The 19337-nt window shown below is 36.5% G+C and overlaps 1 protein-coding gene across 1 annotated transcript; it reads right to left on the bottom strand.

The window, feature by feature from the left end:
- Nucleotides 1-1550: 1550 nt before the first annotated feature.
- LOC113230161 (probable peroxisomal acyl-coenzyme A oxidase 1) lies at nt 1551-17959 on the bottom strand. Its single transcript, XM_026463955.1, has 13 exons — nt 17871-17959; nt 14104-14263; nt 11114-11285; nt 10426-10549; nt 9867-10111; nt 9215-9378; nt 8936-9098; nt 8497-8687; nt 8104-8253; nt 7880-7985; nt 7292-7444; nt 6595-6711; nt 1551-1731 (listed from the first exon to the last, which is right to left on the bottom strand). The coding sequence occupies exons 3-13, from the start codon at nt 11270-11272 to the stop codon at nt 1588-1590; spliced, it is 1716 nt and encodes a 571-aa protein (XP_026319740.1). The 5' UTR covers nt 11273-11285; nt 14104-14263; nt 17871-17959; the 3' UTR covers nt 1551-1587.
- Nucleotides 17960-19337: the final 1378 nt, after the last annotated feature.

Below are 19337 nucleotides of genomic sequence, written 5' to 3' on the forward strand. Positions count from 1 at the left end.
ATTAATACAACAATGTGACAACCCTTCGATGCGAATGCTGCGTTTGTACGGAGTTATACTTATTTTCTTGTTATACTACAATTTTGCTGTATTTGTAGCGGAAGTGGGAAGTTTAGTCCGGTATTAGCAATGTAAATGCTTGCGAGCTTAGATTTTAGGAGGTGGCGTGTGTGAGGGTCGCCTATCGCGTCCCGCAATACGCGCGCTTTAAATTAATATGAATAGGGTATGAACAGGCAGAGAAGATTTGACACAGATCCGACGGAGACAAGCGCCCGATGGGTACTGATGGGGCAGCGAGTGTCGCGGCACATCGTTAAACCGCTGGGCAATTTTCAAATATTGGGATAAAGATGTTTCAATTCTATAATGAATGGCATGTGTGACGGGGTCGTCACTGTGCAACATGAGTGCGAAGCGAGATTATGCGAATGTGTGCATCTGTACACGATGCGCCGGGCGTGTACAAATACGAGCTGCGCCTACGTTTGTATGGAGATACGCTACTGGTCTTGTTATAGGTACTATGATTTTGCTGTATTTATAGTAGAAGTGGAAAGTTTCGACCGGTATTACTGTCCTCCTTGTTGTAACTTACGCATTTACATAACTTTCGAGATATTTTAAATTTTTATTGAATTGACATTCAATTATTTTTTGTGAAATTACTCTACTAGTTTGTTATAATTATTAACACAAAGATCGAACACTCAGAAAAAAATCCTTCGATGCGGCGGAATTCGAACCGGACGTCTTCTAGCATACCGTGCCAGACGATATACCAACTAAGCCACGGAACGAACCAGCGGACCTCACGAGTTTTTCTGTGATTGTTGTCGTGTCGTATTTGGTTTTTCAACAACTTTTTAGTCGTAGCGCCATCTATGAGAAATCTATGACAGTTTTATCATCCAGTTAGATATCTTACAGCTACCGAGATATTATCACCAAAAGTTTTTTTTTTCTTTGAAAAATGTCAATTACTCTGATTTTGATTAAAAATTAAACTGAAACTAAATAACCGCTTATAGGAGGGTTGTAGATCTGGTTTCGCTGATTCCAGATATGTCAATAACTCAATTTCGCTGTTAACATAATTATGTTAGTTATGATATAAGGAGGTGCTATATTTTATTATTATTATTGTTGACATTAAATTGACAACGATAACTAATTTTGTTTATTAAAACTGATTTGTTATACGTGGTTCAACTGTTTTTCTTTCATCTACCATTTTCCTCGCTATATTGAGGTGAAAAGTTGTGTATTTCACTGAGCAGCAAGGTTCGCTCAGCTCGCTACGCTCAGGATTCTGTTTGAACCACGAGCGAAGTGATATCTTACGCTACCTCGCGTGCCAAGGTTTCAATACAAGCACTCATTTGAAACAACTTTGCAGCCTTGCGTAACAACCAACTATTATAATAAAGGTGATATAATCGAAAAATAACATTACATGAATAAAAAACACTTATGTCATTTAATTATTTTTTAATTTCCCAATAATCACACTAGCCAAAAACATTTTTTTTTCAATATAATACCAAGCGGCAACAATGTACTAATTGCAACTACCATCGGGATTATTTACAGCTTGCCCTGCATAAGAGGCTTAAGGTATTTGTGGAAGGAGTCGTGGACTGGCTGCGTGTTGAGCGGGCTCTTCAGAGCCTCCTCCATCAGACGTTCATACACACGTCCGTCCCACGAACCCAGGGTTGATTGGAGAAGCTGTAATCAGTTGTAAATATGATAATTTCATTATCAGGCCTACAGTTACAGTAGATATTGCCTGACATTCTAAATTAAATATTCTGTGCATTTTAATTAATTAAATTAAATTAAAAATTAAATTTAATTAAACCTGTGCAGCTCCATGTAGATATGTTAATGAATGTTAGGAAATGCAAACAAGTATTAAATGGAGTCTTATTAGTTTAGATTATATATACTTTTAAACTTTCGTGTTGCATTTTAGTTACATTTGGAAACGGGAATAAACGCGTTTACATACGAATAGATATTTTTCACACCTCTGGTCTGCGCTGGCCGAAACGTCGGGAAACTAGGTAGGTGTGAAAAATACCTATTCGTATGTAAACGCGTTTATTCCCGTTTCCAAATGTAAGTATAGATTAAATATTCTGTGTATTTTGAATAAATAAATAAAAATAAAAGTTAGTTTCCAAGAGGAGTACAGTTGTGCTTGCATAAAGATGAGTTAAAAGATCACGTATTAGGAGTTTTCTTTCAAAATACAAAAACGTGCGGTTAGAAAATTTACAATTTACAAACTGCCTCTTAGGCCGAACGGTTACCATACTGGACTGCCACGCAGAGGACCCGGGTACGATTCCCGGGCCGAGAGAAATATTTGTATGGGCTACATTTATTTCTCTCGTAAGTTTGGGTGTAATTTGTGGTTGTCTATGTGTGTCTCCATGGCACCCGCGATACAGGGTGTCCGGTTTCAGGTTTAGTGTGTGCGCGTTATAATTTGGGCCCCAGAATATCTTTGAGACACGAGTTTAAAGAAATTAACATTCTTACACTTGCAGCACAATACATTTATGAAAATGTAATTTATATTAAGAGGAATACATAGTATTTTCTTTTCATGAAAAATAGTGATAGACATAACAACAATACGAGGAATAAAAATAAACCAGCTATTTTAGATAGTCACCTTCACAAAGTCACAAATTCACACGCTTCTTTAGTAAGATTCCGGTTAATATTCAAATTTTGCCATTCTCTCATTTTACGATCCATATCGCGACTCCATAGATTTTATGGTACCATTGTCATGTAACTCCTACCCTCCAAGACAGAGCAAAATTAAGTAAAGGAATTATTCATCTAATTAGCTAGTTAGTTTTGTGATGGAAAAACTAAAAATAAAAGTAATAATAATGCATGTTAATCTAAAGAGACCAAGGGTCATCGGAAAACTTCGATTGGTCACCAAGATTTGTTATATGATGGTGATACAACGTTATTAAAGTACATTTATGTAATATAGATTATACAAAGAATACATGGTAATGCTTATAATTAAAGTACAGGTGGTGTTTAGAGTCTATAAATGGTTTCATTACTGTTTTCACTAATGACGGATTTTTGTTTGTACTGTTCGATTTCATTATTTGGTTTCATTGTTTGGTTTCACTATTCTTGTTATAAGTTGCTGTTGCTGCAATTTTCATTCAAGGATTTGAAAAATATGAGCATAAACTTATACTATTATAAATAGCATTAACGTTAGCATTAATTATGTAGAATTATTAATGTGTTATCCATAGATTAATTACTTGAAGGATAACATTTACAACTTAAATTTAATAAAAAACTTGATTATATATTTCGAAATCTTAATTACGTTGATTATATATTATTTAATATCTAGTTATATAACTTTAAAAAAATTGTTTAATACCATTACGTAATTGCAAAATTATTTATAAAAGTTAAGTTATTTCCCCTTTTAATATTGTTTTATTCCCTTAGAATATTGCCATATTATTCAAAGTCAGATCACATTTAGTCGCGCTCTACGACATCCATGAACACTAAGACACCCCCACACAAGCGTCTTTGGAGCGTCAGCGTCATGCCAGCGCACGCACAGCTGGCGTCGCGCCGACGCAGTGCGTGCGCTGGCAAGACGCTGACGCTCGAAAGACGCTAGTGTGGGGGATCTGTAAAGGAGTGAGTCCTCTTTTACATCCGGTGACTACAAGGTTGTGGGGTAGTTACGCGTAAGAAACTAATCTTTTACGACATCGTTCTGTGGTTAATTGAAGAAGACCTATATATCCCGAGGACTACACGGGGTTCGTATTATTCATTTCAGTGGCCATAATAATTTGTAGCGATTTAATTTTTTTCCATATTTCATTGCATATCATAATTTTTTATGAATACATGTTTCTATTGTAGTGTAAATTATGATGAGAATTTATTTATTTCATTATTTAAATTTAATTTAATTCTTTTGAAATTTAATTATTTGAAATTGTAATCATTGGAGGATTTGTTATATTTTTCATTGGTGCTAATGTCTCTCTATTTCGTAGTTGAATAGAGACTATACATATTTATATTAGTATCAACTATGTCGCATTTTCATACCTAGATGTACTTCTCGCTTTTCTTTTGTTAACTTATTTCGAAAATACCGTGTCTCCTTCTTGGAAACGTGTGCACCAAGCATTTACATTAGTTAATAATGACGGTACCCTAAAATCTATGAAGACGTAATAATTAATATGGACCATAAAACTATAGAATGTTGTGGAAATCACGTTCGTGTTATTATGCACATTACTCTCAAACTCAAGTCATTAAGGTAACATTTTATAGCATTTTTTACGACGATTACAAAGTCGCCACCTCCAATATTCCATAGTTCGATTCTTTAGTATACATATAAGGACAGGAGCTGCGACTCCATACCATTCATTGCTCGACTCCTGTTCACATCCTATTGAACCGTTGTCGTAGAGTTCTTTATATACTTTTTAAATCCATTTTGTCTAAATTCAACAAGTATTTGATTCAAATAAACTCTGTTAAACCTTCTCCGAAGACGGGTAAGAAAAGTAATCGCTAAATGGCAACCCTACAACCTTCCACTCACCATCTCCCATACGAAGAGGAGAAGATATGAATGGCGCAGTCGGCGAGTATCTGTGATGGCGAAATATCTACGAATCGGTAACGTTGAAAACTTAAAACTGTAACAGACAGTCCGTTTCTAAGTAAGTGATTTTGTCATCTTGATTAAGATGAAATAATTCGTCGTGCCTTTTCAAAGGACGAAACACAGAAGAAATATTTAAAACAAAAGCGAAGAATGTAAAGGTTATAACCACCTATATGAAGAACAGCAATCGGATCGGGAGGATCCATATAACGACAAATGTCTCGTTACTCCTTCCTTGCCAAATCCTTGTTTATCCCAAAAGAGATAGCAAAAATTTTTCTTTCTTTTCTTCTCTTAGCGCTCTACGCCTCTTAGGATCGTATTCTAGAATTCTACTCAATGCTTAAGTCAGGATTTGAGTATGGTTTAAAGCGCTCCAAATCATACTCAAGTCCCTGCCATTAGGGTCGTATTTCCAATGCTTGTGTTTCCAGTGCAATCCTGACTTGAGCATTGAGTAAAGTGCTAGAATACGACCCTTAATCTCCTAGTTTCTAAATCTCTTGATTTCTTAAGTTCTTAAATTGTATTTTTACATGTACTTACAGTTTTATCTTAATTTTATATGATTTTAATTGCTCATGCGAATTTTCTATGTGAATAAGCGAATTCGAATTGTTTTATGGTTTTATGTTACATCAAATAATTATCTAGCTAGATTTAAAAAAAAGTAAAAGTATAAATGCTACGTTAATAGCTATACTAGCTATACTCTTTATAGGAATTGTGAAAAAAAAGAAGACCTAAATAAGCGGTAGGAGGTTGTACAGCTATTACAAATAAAATTATTATTTTATAGTTGCGTAATTGAAAGATAAAAAAAAATATTTCACCCGCATGTAAGATACGATGAGAAAAACCCATTACTAAAATTAATATACAAATACTAAAATATTAATTTATCATTTAGTATTTAAGAAAGCTTTAAAAAATTGAGTGAGTTTAATTTAAAAAATGTACACCATAATCCCTTCCAATTATTCGATATTGATACAACAAGACTTAACACAATTTTCTCTAATCCGTTGTCGAATAACAAAGAAATTTCTATTATAACTTTATAATAATTAAAATAATGTATTTCATCATCATCATCATATCAGCAGGAAGACGTCCACTGCTGAACATAGGCCTCCCAAATATAATGTATTTAGGTACCTACAAAATCCATTATAGGAGTAGCATCGGAAACAATAACGTTTTAAAGTAAAAATTAATTTTCATGCACAAGCCGCAAGCGTAGTCCAAAAAACAGCCAGTGTCAGGCTAGGGACAGTGCAATATTTGATCAAATCGCTGAACAATACCAAGAAATGACCGAGGAGTATAGGGAACCGATATACCACTACTATATCACGTGACCGTTACCGAATTAGATAAAGTAATAAATTACAAACTACTAACAAGACGCTTTACCGATGGAACACAGGTGTTTAAAAGGTCAATATCAGCCTGTGTGGATATTACATTGAAGCTATTGCTCGCACGCAAGAGTTCGAAGTTCGCCGAATAGACCTAAGGGTCTTTAAAGGGGCTCTAAGAGAAATCTTTAACACGAGTTAAATAATATAATAATATAATATATAATATAACGATTTCAAGTGTAAATAATCTTACCTGTGAAATAAAGATTATTTGCGTTTGACTTTGAAAAATCATCATCATCTTTTTCTTTTAAATGTTATATCAGTTAAGTTCTAATACCAAAGTCAGACACATTTTAAACACGTATTTACTTCTTCTTCTCTTTTAAATGTTATGGCCCCATCGAAATAATCAATGATTTTGCGAATGTCAAGTAAAAATAACAATGTACGGTAGTTTAGTATTATTATAAAAATTATACAAAAAAATGGCGATTTCGCCAATGTCCTGATAGACTTACTAACCTCGTCTCTGATGTCAAAAGCGTCAACCAGACCGACAGCATTGGGTCTTAACAACCCCAAGAGTTCTTCATACCTGTGTTGCAAATTTATTATGTCTTCTTCGCTTATTGTCGAGTACTAAAACAAATTTATAAACACCTACATAAATACATAAATTGGTTTAATAAAGACCTTAGACTGTTTATTTTTTTCCATCCTCTAAGATAAAGACACATGTGATACATCAATAGCGCATTTTTCTACTCTTGTACTTTAATTCTGCCAAATAAAATTTAATAAACCATATCACAAAGTCGCTCTTTTATTTCTGAACCAAAATTCCATTGTCTATGGTACTCGCTACGAAACTGAAAAATTTAATTATAGTCTACATAGAACTTTAACGCTATTCATTATGTATTGATCATATAATCGTAACAATGACAATAATTGTAAAATGGCAACACTAATATAAAGGAGAGGAAGGGTTGATTTGAGTCCTTCGAAGTATTTAAGAGGTATTCTGCCTCTGGTGTAACTTTATTTGTTCATTGTGAAAACAATTTTGAATAATATATTCGTAACAGCCATGTTACGAATATATTACGAGGAACCGCGCGCCTATATTTAAGTCCAGCACTCCTATAATTCAAACAGAATCATAAAATCAACCGCAACCACTATTAAAAACTCTATTAATGTAACAATCTTATCTTACCCTCAATAAATCTCCTGTGCTCTTTAACGCCCAATATGTCAAATAAAGAGATACTAGCTGAAGCATCACTGTTTTGACATTAGGACTAGATGAGGCAGTCATTCGAGTTATCTCACTCCAATACACTCTGCAAAGTACTGCTCGACAATGGGCCTGAAAAGAAACTAAACTACTAGTAAATTTTTAAACATTTTAATATATAACACTGTCACATTGACAGAATTGTCAGAGATTTTTGGTAAACATTTAGAAAATATGCAAGCCCACCTGGAGGATATACCCTGAAACTTAACAAAGCTCTAAAGACTTAGACAAATTATATTATTATCTGGTTCTTTGACCCAAACTACACTCGAATGAACGGCATTGAGGATTTGGTATCTATAGTTAAGTTGATATCCTCAGCTTGAGGTATTTTCTCTGACGAATTTTCTCACTCCCCTTCCATCATATCAATAAATTTTAAAAACAACTCATCCTCTGGTTGACAATAACTGCACGACTAAAAGTACCGATGTCGAGAACTTTTGTGAAATATCCTAAGATACAAGAAACTATAGGATGGACATGTTAAAATGTATTTTATACCTCAGCTGCGACCACAAGTGAAACTGCCGTCTGTTGCCACGCATCTTCACAGCTCATACCAGTTTCCATCTTCTTTCTAATACTATTTATACAAGTAGCTATACTCCTGGTAAAAAACATAACGCATTTACTAAATTACACTCTACACTAAGCGAGGAAGTTATTTTATAGTTTAATTTATACAACAAAAATTAAAATCCAACTGATTTTCCTTAAGTACTAACCCTGCTGCAACTCGCTCAAAGGACAGGATCATTCCTTCCAAAGAATTGTTCCAAGTAGCTTTACCACCTTTGGAAGCAGTTTCCAAGTACGATACTGTTGGTGTTAACGGTTTTCCCGCCTCAGCTTTCTCGAATGATTTTACTAAAAATCTGAAAAAAACAACATTGTTTCAACCGTGGAAATGGCAACATTGCGTTACGAACGCCACGCATATACACATTATACAATCGGCACAAATAACAATCTTCAGGCTAAAGTATAAAAAAAAACAGAACAAATCCACAAATTCAACGAGATGCCACCATAAGTACTCTTGTTTGTAACCTTGTCTTATTTGTTGATTATTTAGTTCTCCATTTAAAATGTTACTTATGAAATATTTTTCTTCTTACCTAGCGGTTTGTAGCAGCAATACGGTATAATCTCCCTCGTAAGTCCTAGTAGCCGTTACAAAGGAGTAAATAAAAGGAAGATTAGAAGATAGCATGTATCCATGCCCCCCACAAGCAAGACGACATTGCTCGATGAAGTCAGCACCAACGGAGGTGCTTAATGCCTTGAGGCAACTAGATAGTGCATGAAGCTGGAAACACAACGAGAGTTGCTTGTAAATGTTTAAATATTGGTCAATCTCTTGTGATTAGTTTGCTACTTGTGCTAAATATAAGAAATTTCAGGTAATTTCGAAAACTTCACGCAAACACAACTACTTCTATATGTGTTTTGTGTTTGTGTAAAGCACTTGGATGTCTTTAGCCAGTTTTTAATTGTCTTTGGACGTATTCAATGTAAATCACAAACCTTTATCAGATATAACTCTAAATTCTTTACCTCTGGCAAAGCATCGGTGTTACCCTGACGCATGTCAGCGATAACTCTAGTGAATGTTGTCCACAGCCATATGCTGGTCAGATGCAGGGCGTGAGATGTCGCGATGACGATAAACAACTTGTGCTGTTGTGTTATATAGTCCAGGACTTGAGGCTCTGGGAAACTGAGAAAATTATTGAGATCAATTAGCAATTGAGGATATATTTTTATCCAAATATGACACAGCAGATACGCTTAAATACTAGGACTAAATCTGTACTAAATGGTTAAAATTTATACCCTGGTTTAAGTTGAGACTGCCTCCTCACTGCCGAATACCGTGTCGCGATGGTGACAGCTTTGGCCAAATTAAAAGCCACTTCGTGCACTAAGATCACTCGAACGAATACCATTGTTCCGTAAGTTAATTTCTCATGTCTTGATACCTTGACATAAGTACCATCCTGGAATCAAATCAATAAAGAATCAGAACGTCGAGAGTTTAAAGCAAAGCTCAGCAGCCTAACTCACAAAGTTTTAATTTATTAAATAAACTTACGGATAACTCATGTATTTAAGTCAAGTTTTGCTCGACATGTTTCGAACCAGTCCGTGGTTTTTATACATAAACTTCCGCGGCGATGAAACAACCACAAATGCGCATCCAAATTCCTGACAGCCCGGTCATTCAGAACGAGTGCGGGCGCAGGCGGCAGCGGAGAGCAATTTGCTTCTTATTCTTATATCTTATATATATAATCTTATTAAACTCATGCGTAGAATTGCACACTACACTAACTACGTCATGTGAATTATCCATTAGTCTAGGTAATATGCCTGAGTCTCACGATAGCTTGCTATTCAAAATTTTCATTCTTTTTGATATTATGGGTAATAATTCTAAGGTAGGTTCCAAGGAGAGACTGTTTGTATACAGATAGAAACACTTTACCTTCAAAACTTGAGCATTCTTCATCATCATATTTTCCCTCGGAATTCGATGTTTATCAACACCGAGAAAGCCATTATTAGCAGTACTAAAACCCATTCGTGGGCCAATATCTCCCACTTTGATCCCGGGAAGAGGCATGTGAGTCTCCTCATCACGAATTTGAACAATAAATGGATGAATTCCATAGCATTTTCCTTTGGTATACAGCTGTGCAACTAAGATGCAATAGTTGCAGGTATGGCCCACTTAAAACCAAAATATACATAGTTAATAAATCAAAGAACAACGTTAAAACATTAAATAGGAAAATGACAGTGTCGACATATCCGCGTACTGAATGAGCAAGCAGCGCGACAATTTACCGCGCGAGGCTGCCTTGCTGCAAAACCAACGTAGCGAGGTTGGCCAAGCGTTTGCCTAACGAGGTGCCTCGCGAACAACAGTTTACTTTTGATTTAGGTGACGAAGCATTTGAGAATAACAATTGCAAGCGTCTAACTTCTTACAAAATAGACAATAGTTAACAAAAATAAGTTAGCATAAAGTTAATATAACTTACAGCCTCCTGCCCACCATTTATAGGAACTTAATGTGGGACTGTGCAAAACAAACTCTTCAGTTTCGGGATCGTAAGTAGCAGTGGTTTCCAAACCTCTAATGAATGTGCCGTGGCCAAGTTCAGTCTGAAATTTGGTTAATTTTTGTCATGTATTGACCGTGATCTTAGACTAACATAAACTGAAAATCCTTGTTCGGTTCAAAGCAAAATAGAACATGCTTAACGCCTATTCAAAAATGGTAATCTGTACCTAAATAGAGTATATCTTCCTAATCGCACATAACAGTCTCAAATTACCTATATATATTTTTATATAGGCAACACTTACGCACTCTATAACAGTACACGTGAATCATTTGAAAATAACGCTTGTCCTATGTTTATTTGCAAATATGTAAAATATGTGATAATGCATATCCGTTTGTCATATTGAGTCGCCGAAACAGACTACGCGCTACGCGCTAGGGATCCGTATTGACAATAAAAGGAGTCAGGGAGTGATTTGGTAAGTAATGAATGAGAAATTAAATAATGGGATACTGTAGAATTACAGTAGCTAGGGAGTCTACATTGATCCGGCCGGCGATCAAAACCCGGGACCTTAAAGAAAGCGAAACCATAAAAGGACCCACTGAACCACGAAAGTCGTCAAAATTATTTTTTTTACACTGCTGTTTAAAAACCAGACCTGAGCATAAGTTCCAATAATCTGCATATCCAAAGCTCTATGTAACCATTTTGCCTGCTGTTCCGGTGTACACTGACCGATGATGCTTGGTACAAACATTCCCAAGTGTAGTAAGAACGGAGATACCTCTTTGAAAAATGCATCTGATGCATGGCGCATAAAGTTTGCATTTCTATAAAAAAAAATGAGGAATTAAAAGTGCTCTCTTTTTTAAACAGTAAAAGAAAACCGAGAGCAAGGAAAGAGAAAACAAATGCAAATGAATGCATTGTTTATTCTGAAATAAACAGTGCGTCGGCTAAATTAGAAAACTTTTTTTTATAACATCAAGTGACTGGACGAACAAGTCGTGCGCCTGATGCTAAGTTATTTATTAGTACATTACAGTTACAGAGCCACTCAGAGCTCAGAGCAAAAGATCTGAGGAGCATTGCCACTGCGCCCGTCACCCAGAGACGTAAGTTAACAAGCCCCATGTGCCTGTAATTTCACCAGCCCTTTTCAAAATCGGAACAGAAATGCTGACATTACTGCTTGGCGGCAGAAATACGTAAGGTGGCCAGTGCCTCTTTCATAAGGAGCTCTACTACTACTTAAAACTTTGTAACTCCGTTTTTCTACGAAATCCCTTTTTATTCTTCTAGTGCATTAAAATATAATTTGTAGACTTTTTTTAGTTACAAAATACAGGGTTCACAATAATGGAGGCTAAGAAGTTTACGAATTTAGCCGACTATGTATGTTTTGTCAAATGTCTATTTATTTAACGAAGGTCATTAGGTTGCAGGCCAACTGAAATCAGCGCATTAATTTCCATTGTTTAAATGTTCGGAAGTAGAGGTCTATTTAAATATTCAGGATGTAATCGTTAATTAACCGAAATTCTAATCAAAAACAACTATGATTCCACCATAATTAGTGTTTTTAGGTTCAGTATTAGCAAAATTTTTTTATTGTCGGTATACGGTTTTCAATATCATCAATCAACGTAACATTAATCGTTCAATATCTACGGTAATTATTACTGGAATTAATTAAAAATCACTTAGTAATGCATATCAAACAAGTAGTTTTTAACAGGCATCAGAAAAATTGTTTTTATCTCGCGATTTCGTCCAATTTACACCAACGTAGTGTCCAATTTGCACCGACGTCCAATTTGCAACTACCTAATTGCAATAGACCAGGCGACGAGCAAGTTCATCATTTTGCAACGTATGAACATATTTTATCTTGAAAGCCTAAAAGTAGTATTTTTTTAATAATTTGTGTTCATGGGACACCGGAAATAAGCGTGTCTTGAGTCGATTCTCGTGGATTATCCAATAGGTAGTCTAATTAATAATAAAAAATTAATAATATCTAAATCATCATTAAACTGAACTCTTGTTCTCCTACAAGGTCAAGAGCACGTCAAGCTTGACACTTAATATTTAAATCCAAACCTATGCCGCTTACGATAAGAAAGGTCCAAAGTACATAATGACGTGCTCTTCATTGTACCGTTTTTATAGCAAAGGAACCTTATTTTATTAAATTATTTTCCAGCTTGAGTAACTACTTACAAGAAGGAACGTGTTTATGTAAAGGCGTTAACAAAGCGCCTTGCCCATCTTCTGTACATATATACGGAATAATCGCCTGGGCACATTTAATAATTACACCCTGTATAATACTTTTTATACCTAAGTAGGGGAAAGGTGTACGAGATGATGTTTGGAAAGGTAAGATGATCCTTTTCAACTGTAGCGAAAATAGTAACGTCATTCAGTAAAATGTAGGCCTCAATGTACCCATCATCGGTCAATTCGTAATAGCGATTTGAGAGACGAGAGAAAAGAAAAAAATTGTGTGAGTTTAATCTAAGGTAAAGTTGATTAAAAGCTTAGACAACTTCCATTCTAAGCAATCATTTGCTAAGATTTTTGTGTTGGTGGCTTTGTATAATGCTCTATTATTATTTTGTTAATGGCATGGTAACTATAGACAGTATACAGGTTAGTTTGCCGAACAAAAAAAAATAGTAAATTGGGGCAAGATGATTATGGTTTTGGTGTACGAGATGATCCGTGGGGATCATCTTTTACTGTATATATTGTTAATGTACTATTTTTAATTTGTATGTTTTTCTGAGTACTGAAATCTCTTAATTAAATACTTTGCAATACAAATAAAATAGTATAAGACTGGATTTCGTTTACGTGATCGATCTCAATTAATAACAAATATAAATGCTTTTTCCTTGTTTTAGACCAGTCCGCGTAATTATAAAAGAAAAACGAATCGTGGTGGGTAGTCGGATGACTATGATGTAAAGAACTAGAGGAGTAAAAAGTAGAATGCCACATAGATTGGCAATTAATAGTTTGCAGTAGGTACGCGTTATGTCATTAAAAAGCCGGGCTAAAGGCTTTAAAAATAAAGGATTCAATGAAATATTTAGGTGAAAAAACATTAAAGATGTGGAGACTAGGATTTATGGGCTATTGAAACAAGATGTTTTGTCAATGTCAAAAACAATATCGCCCACAGGTACCTGTAAGATATTAGTTAATAAGGATTATTTGTTCTCGAAGTTCCGTAACTGTTGTTTCATATACCTAGATTACATAAGTGAGGCCTTTGTTAAGTCTAAAAAGTTGTTGTTTTCATTTGTTTCTACCAACATCTAGAAATTGTCCTAAATAGGGGGAAGACGATCTCCTGGACCATCTTACCCATACCCTGAGGATTATCCTTCCTCCTCTTGAGGATCCTTTAGTAGGGTTTTAAAAATATTCTAATATAATTAATGAAAGATAAAAAAATAAAACTTTTTTAGTAAGACAACAAGTAAATAGATAAATTTTATATAATTCAACGCTTTTACATCTGCTTTAAGCTGAATATCTTTTAAACTACCACCATTATCCCTTAAACGGATCATCTGGTACACCTTTCCCCTATTGATCTTTAGGGTAAAGCCTTTAAATCGATTATTTTCCACTTACGCGAAATTTTCCAATCCATCGGATAGCTGTAATATTTGTTCTTTTATAATTTTCGCATATAAACAAGATTTCCTGATTGCATTTTCGTAGCGTTCCTTTGGGCCCAAACATTCGTCAGGAATCTCGTCTTTCCACGCTCCACTATTGAACGTTATATCCTCTAAAATAAAACTACATGTGACATTAACAACGATAACAGATAAAACCCATTGCAACACATTTGAAAAATTAATAAATAAAATAAATTAGGTGTTTGCAACCTACTCTGTCAAAATCATTGATATGATTTAACCTGGCTGTAGTCTGTCCTGGGTCCTCAAAATTCTTACGCTCCACTGCTGTTCACTGGTGTTTGTACATTGTTAATTGAGTACGAAAAGTAACAAACTAACGAAAAAACCAAACGATAATAATAATAATAACGCTCACACTCAACATAGCCCCGTACTAGTGAAACCCTGTGTCACGGGTGCCTTGGACACACACATAGACAACCACAAATTACACCCAAACTCACGAGAGAAATAAATGTAGGCCATACAAATATTTCTCCCGGCCCGGGAATCGAACCTGGGACCTCTGCGTGGCAGTCCGGCATGGTAACCGTTCGGCCACGGAGGCAGTTTAACGATAGGGCTAAATATCGTTTAAATTCTTACAGTTTTATGGTGTGTTTCTTAAACGTTAATTATTGCAATTCACAACCATCAACCCTTTACACGTCCCACTGCTGGGCACGGGTCTCCTTTCAGACGAGGGTTTAGGCCATAGTCCGCCACACTGGCCCAATGCGGGTTGGGGACTTCGCACGTTTTCCAAGTTTTCCTTCACCGACAAGCTAGATAGAAAAGCTAGATACATTTCAAATTAAATTTCGCACATAAATTCCGAGAAACTCAGAGGTGCGAACCCGGATTCGAACCCACGACCCACTGCTTGAGAGGCAGTAGGTCAAACCATTAGGCTACCACGGCTTCGAAATGTAATTGCTGATATTTTATTTCTGGGTTAGCTACTGTTATTTAAAAGTTATTTGGTATGCAAGGCTGCAAAGTTGTTGTTCGACTCGAGTGCTTGTCGCTTTGTCGCTCGTGGTTTAAAAAAATAGAATCCTGAGCGTAGAGAGAATTTCAAGGCACGAGACGCAAAACTACTTTGCTGCCGAGCAAAACACACAAATTTTCACCTCACTATAGAGAGGAAAATGGCAGATGAAAGAAAAACAGTTGAACATAACAAATCAGATTTAATCTAGGACAGAGGTTTTAATAAACAAAATTAATTATCATTGTCAATTTAATGCCAACAATAATAAGAACAAAATATACCAAAGGATTTATAGTATATAATGTACGACAAATCGCTTAGTTCAACTAACGTCGTGTCATTATGTTTTTTTTTTCATCGAAAGAATAAGTAAGGTGCATCGTCAAGTTCCAATTTCAAAAACCTTTTCCACACTAGTGTGGAATAAACTCTATCACGCGCAGATTTATAATGAGAAAGAAAATCTTTCCGAACTAGTGAAGTGAAAAATAAATTTATCAACTTTATATTCACTTACTAAAGATTTAAAATTTAAAAGCGAAACCAAAGGGGGCAAATGCTGGTAAACTTCTTAAAAAAATCCTGGACATGCAGGGGCTGTTCTGAATGAACACTTTCTTTAAGAAGAAGCCCCATAGGAAGTGGACCTGGCAAAGCCCCACTGGTATGACGAAGAACGAGATCGACTTCATCTTGACGGACAAGAAGCGTATTTTTGGGGATATCTCTGTGGTCAAGAGGTGCAATACCGGTGGCGACCACGGACTCGTAAGAGGTATCCCAAATAACGACTTCAAGGTCGAGAGAAGCCGTATGACGAGATCTCTTATTCGTCCAACGCTGCTCCAAACCATGCATGGCTCCGAAGCGTTCTAGTTGGATGCAACAAAACCATACGCAAATCGGTGAGACGCGACCTCCGTAGCCTCGATACGCAACTCATACGAGAAGCTATTGAGAGGAATCGGGGGTCGAAAGTCTTTACAAAAATACTGGGTAGATGTCAACTGACGAAACTACATACCTCCGGCGGTAAAACTGTCACAGCAGTTCCAATACTCGCAGAAGTCGAGGACTTTTACAGCAGTCTATATGCCTCGCTCCAAAGCCACCACCCAACGCGAACGACCCAAGAGCCATACTTTCACGCTACTTCACAGACGATCTGCCAGAAGTGGACGAAGACAAAATAGGGAGGGTTCTTAAACTTAATAATGGGAAGACTCCCGGCGAATACGGAATAACCTCTGAGCTTCTCAGGGCAGGAGGAGACCCAGTGCTCAGAAAGCTCAAGGAGCTATTCAACGCCGTCATATCCAATGTGACTACCCCGGAGGCGTGGAGCAGAAGCATTGTAGCTTTGTTTTTCAAGAAAGGAGACAAAACCCTCTTGAAGAACTACAGACCTATCGCGCTCCTGAGCCACGTTTATATGCTGTTTTCGAGAGTCCTCACAAATCGTCTCGCCGGAAGATTTGACACTTTCCAGCCGCCGGAACATGCAGGGTTTCGAAAAGGCTATAGCACCGTGGATCACATACACACTGTTCGGCAGATCAGACAGAAGTCCGAAGAGTATAATCAGCGACTGTATATAGCATTCGTGGACTACGACAAAGCCTTCGACTCCATCCAAACCTGGGCTGTTCTGGAATCCTTGCAGCGATGTCAAGACGATTGGCGGTACGTAGAGGTGCTGAGAAATCTGTACAGCAAGGCCACGATGTCCGTCCAAACACAAAGCAACAAGACAAGACCCATCCAGTTGCACAGAGGCGTGAGACAGGGAGATGTTATCTCTCCGAAACTGTTCTCAAACGCTCTGGAGGACGTCTTTAAGACACTGGATTGGACCGGATTGGGCATCAATGTCAATGGCGAAAATCTCACACACCTTCGCTTTGCCAACGATATCGTTATAATGGCAGAATCGCTGCATGATCTGCAGAAAATGTTGAACAGCCTTAATGCTGCCTCATTATCGGTCGGTCTTCGGATGAATTTGGACAAGACTAAGGTCTTGTTCAATGAGCTCGTCATCACGGTGCCGATCTCGATTAATGGCGAAACGCTTGAAGTTGTCCGAGAATATGTGTACCTCGAGCAAACCCTGCAACTAGGCAGAGACAACTTCGAGCGTGAAATAGCTTCCTAGCTACAGTGTACAGAGTGCAGCTGGGTTGGGCAGCATTTGGAAAACTGCAGCATATCTTCTAGTCACTACTCCCACAGTGCCTGAAGACCAGCGTTTACAACCAATGCGTCCTACCGGTCATGATTTACGGAGCCGAGACGTGGAATATGATGGTCAAACTGGCTCACAGACTACACGTGGCTCAGCGAGCTATGGAAAGGCCTATGCTGGGTATCTCGTTAAGGGACAAAGTCCGGAACGAAGTTACCGGCATAAGACTAAAGTTGTGGACATCGTCCAGAAATGTAGCAAGCTGAAGTGGCAGTGGGCTGGCCACATCTGTCGCAGAACCGATGAGCGATGCAGTAGACGGGTTCTCGAGTGGAAACAACGTCTCAGCAAACGTAACGTAGGACGTCCCCCTGCAAGATGGACCGACGACCTGAAGAAGGTCGCGGGTAGTGGTTCGATGCGGAAAACTGGTGATCGGCCACTATGGCGTACACCTGGGGAGGCTTATGTCCAGCAGCGAACTGCAATAGGCTGATTGATTCATTGATTGAAAGATTTAAAATTTGATACTTACCAATGTTACGTCTAATTATAGTTTTTTCTTTACCACCATCAAGAATATTTGTCACTTCTTCCAAATCAAAGTTGCACTTCAGTCTTTCTTTCGCTAAATCTTCGTTCACATTGACGTTAGTTTTGTTTTCAGCCATTTTATTAATTTCAAGCTGCTATTATCTACAACTCGGACATTACAATGAAAATTGGAGGTCACGTTGTTTTTAAATATTTGTTCCTAAATTAATTTTTAAATTTGGCCCTATCTTTTAAACACGTTGCGTCTAACGAAAGGACATTTTGATTCTAAAGAGTATATAACAATTGAACAATTGACCTCTTATGTAAATACAAAGTGACTTCGGCGTTTGTACTTGAAATGTATAAATATATTTATTACTTTTTATATAAATAATATAATAAAATAATAATAAGTGTTAGTTTTTACAAAAACACGACCCGAAAGACCTTAAGTTAAAGTAAAGGCAAAATTTAACAAAATTAGACTTAGATTAGACACAATGCATTGTGTAATGTCGGTTGCGTAAGTAAAGATTAATAATAGATAAAACTTTTTTATATAAAAACTGACCTCAAAAGTTTTTGGAATTACATCTATTTGCCAAGTTTTATTAAAATCGGATTAACGGAAAGTGGGTCATCCAATAAATCGTATTCATCCCAAATTTACCATGCTTAGAGGTGGAATATTTTCTTGAAATTTGAATAGGACCACTGAGGTTCATAAATGTTCTAGTAATCGCGTGACATAAGTACAACATAAAAAATACAGTCGATTTGAGAAGCTCCTCTTTTTTTTCAAGTTCTTTAAAAACAACGTGTATTAAAACATGGTAAAAAGTTAAAGGCGATAAGCGGAGAACAACGTATAAGTTTAACGACACAAAAATGACAGTTAGTTAGCTTAAAATAATGAAACGTTTATGAAACTCTTGAAGTAACTATGATATTTTACGAATATTCGTTATAGTGGATTCCTTTTTTCTTTTTATTGAAGAACAAGCAGACTTTTACAATTTTGCGTAGAAAAATTAACTACAAAATACATTGACTTACAATTATATGGACGACGGGTCTAATACAAAAACCACGAAAAAATGTCCCAAGTCAACCTATTTAAACGTAGTGACATGTAAAGGAATATGAATAAGCTAAAACGTTCAATTTAAATTGTAATGTCATCGCAGTACTGTCTAATTTTGCTTGCTTCGCTGTCAGTCGAACAAACGAAGACTAAAGCGTGAATGACGCTCTGTATACGATTTTAACGCCCTATAAGTTCGGACACTTTTTAGCGCGGACCCGACGTCCATATAATTGTAAGTCAATGACAAAATAGTATATTTTTTACCGAGAGACGTCAGACATCGACAAACTAGACACAGATACAACAAACGCAACAAACGATTAACGATCTTTAGCAATAATGAGCGTTTTTAGAACGATTTAAGTGCTACGTTAGCGT

This window comes from Hyposmocoma kahamanoa, unplaced genomic scaffold (genome assembly GCF_003589595.1).
Source record: "Hyposmocoma kahamanoa isolate Upper Pololo Valley unplaced genomic scaffold, ASM358959v1 63, whole genome shotgun sequence".
NCBI classification, from domain to species: Eukaryota; Metazoa; Arthropoda; class Insecta; order Lepidoptera; family Cosmopterigidae; genus Hyposmocoma; species Hyposmocoma kahamanoa.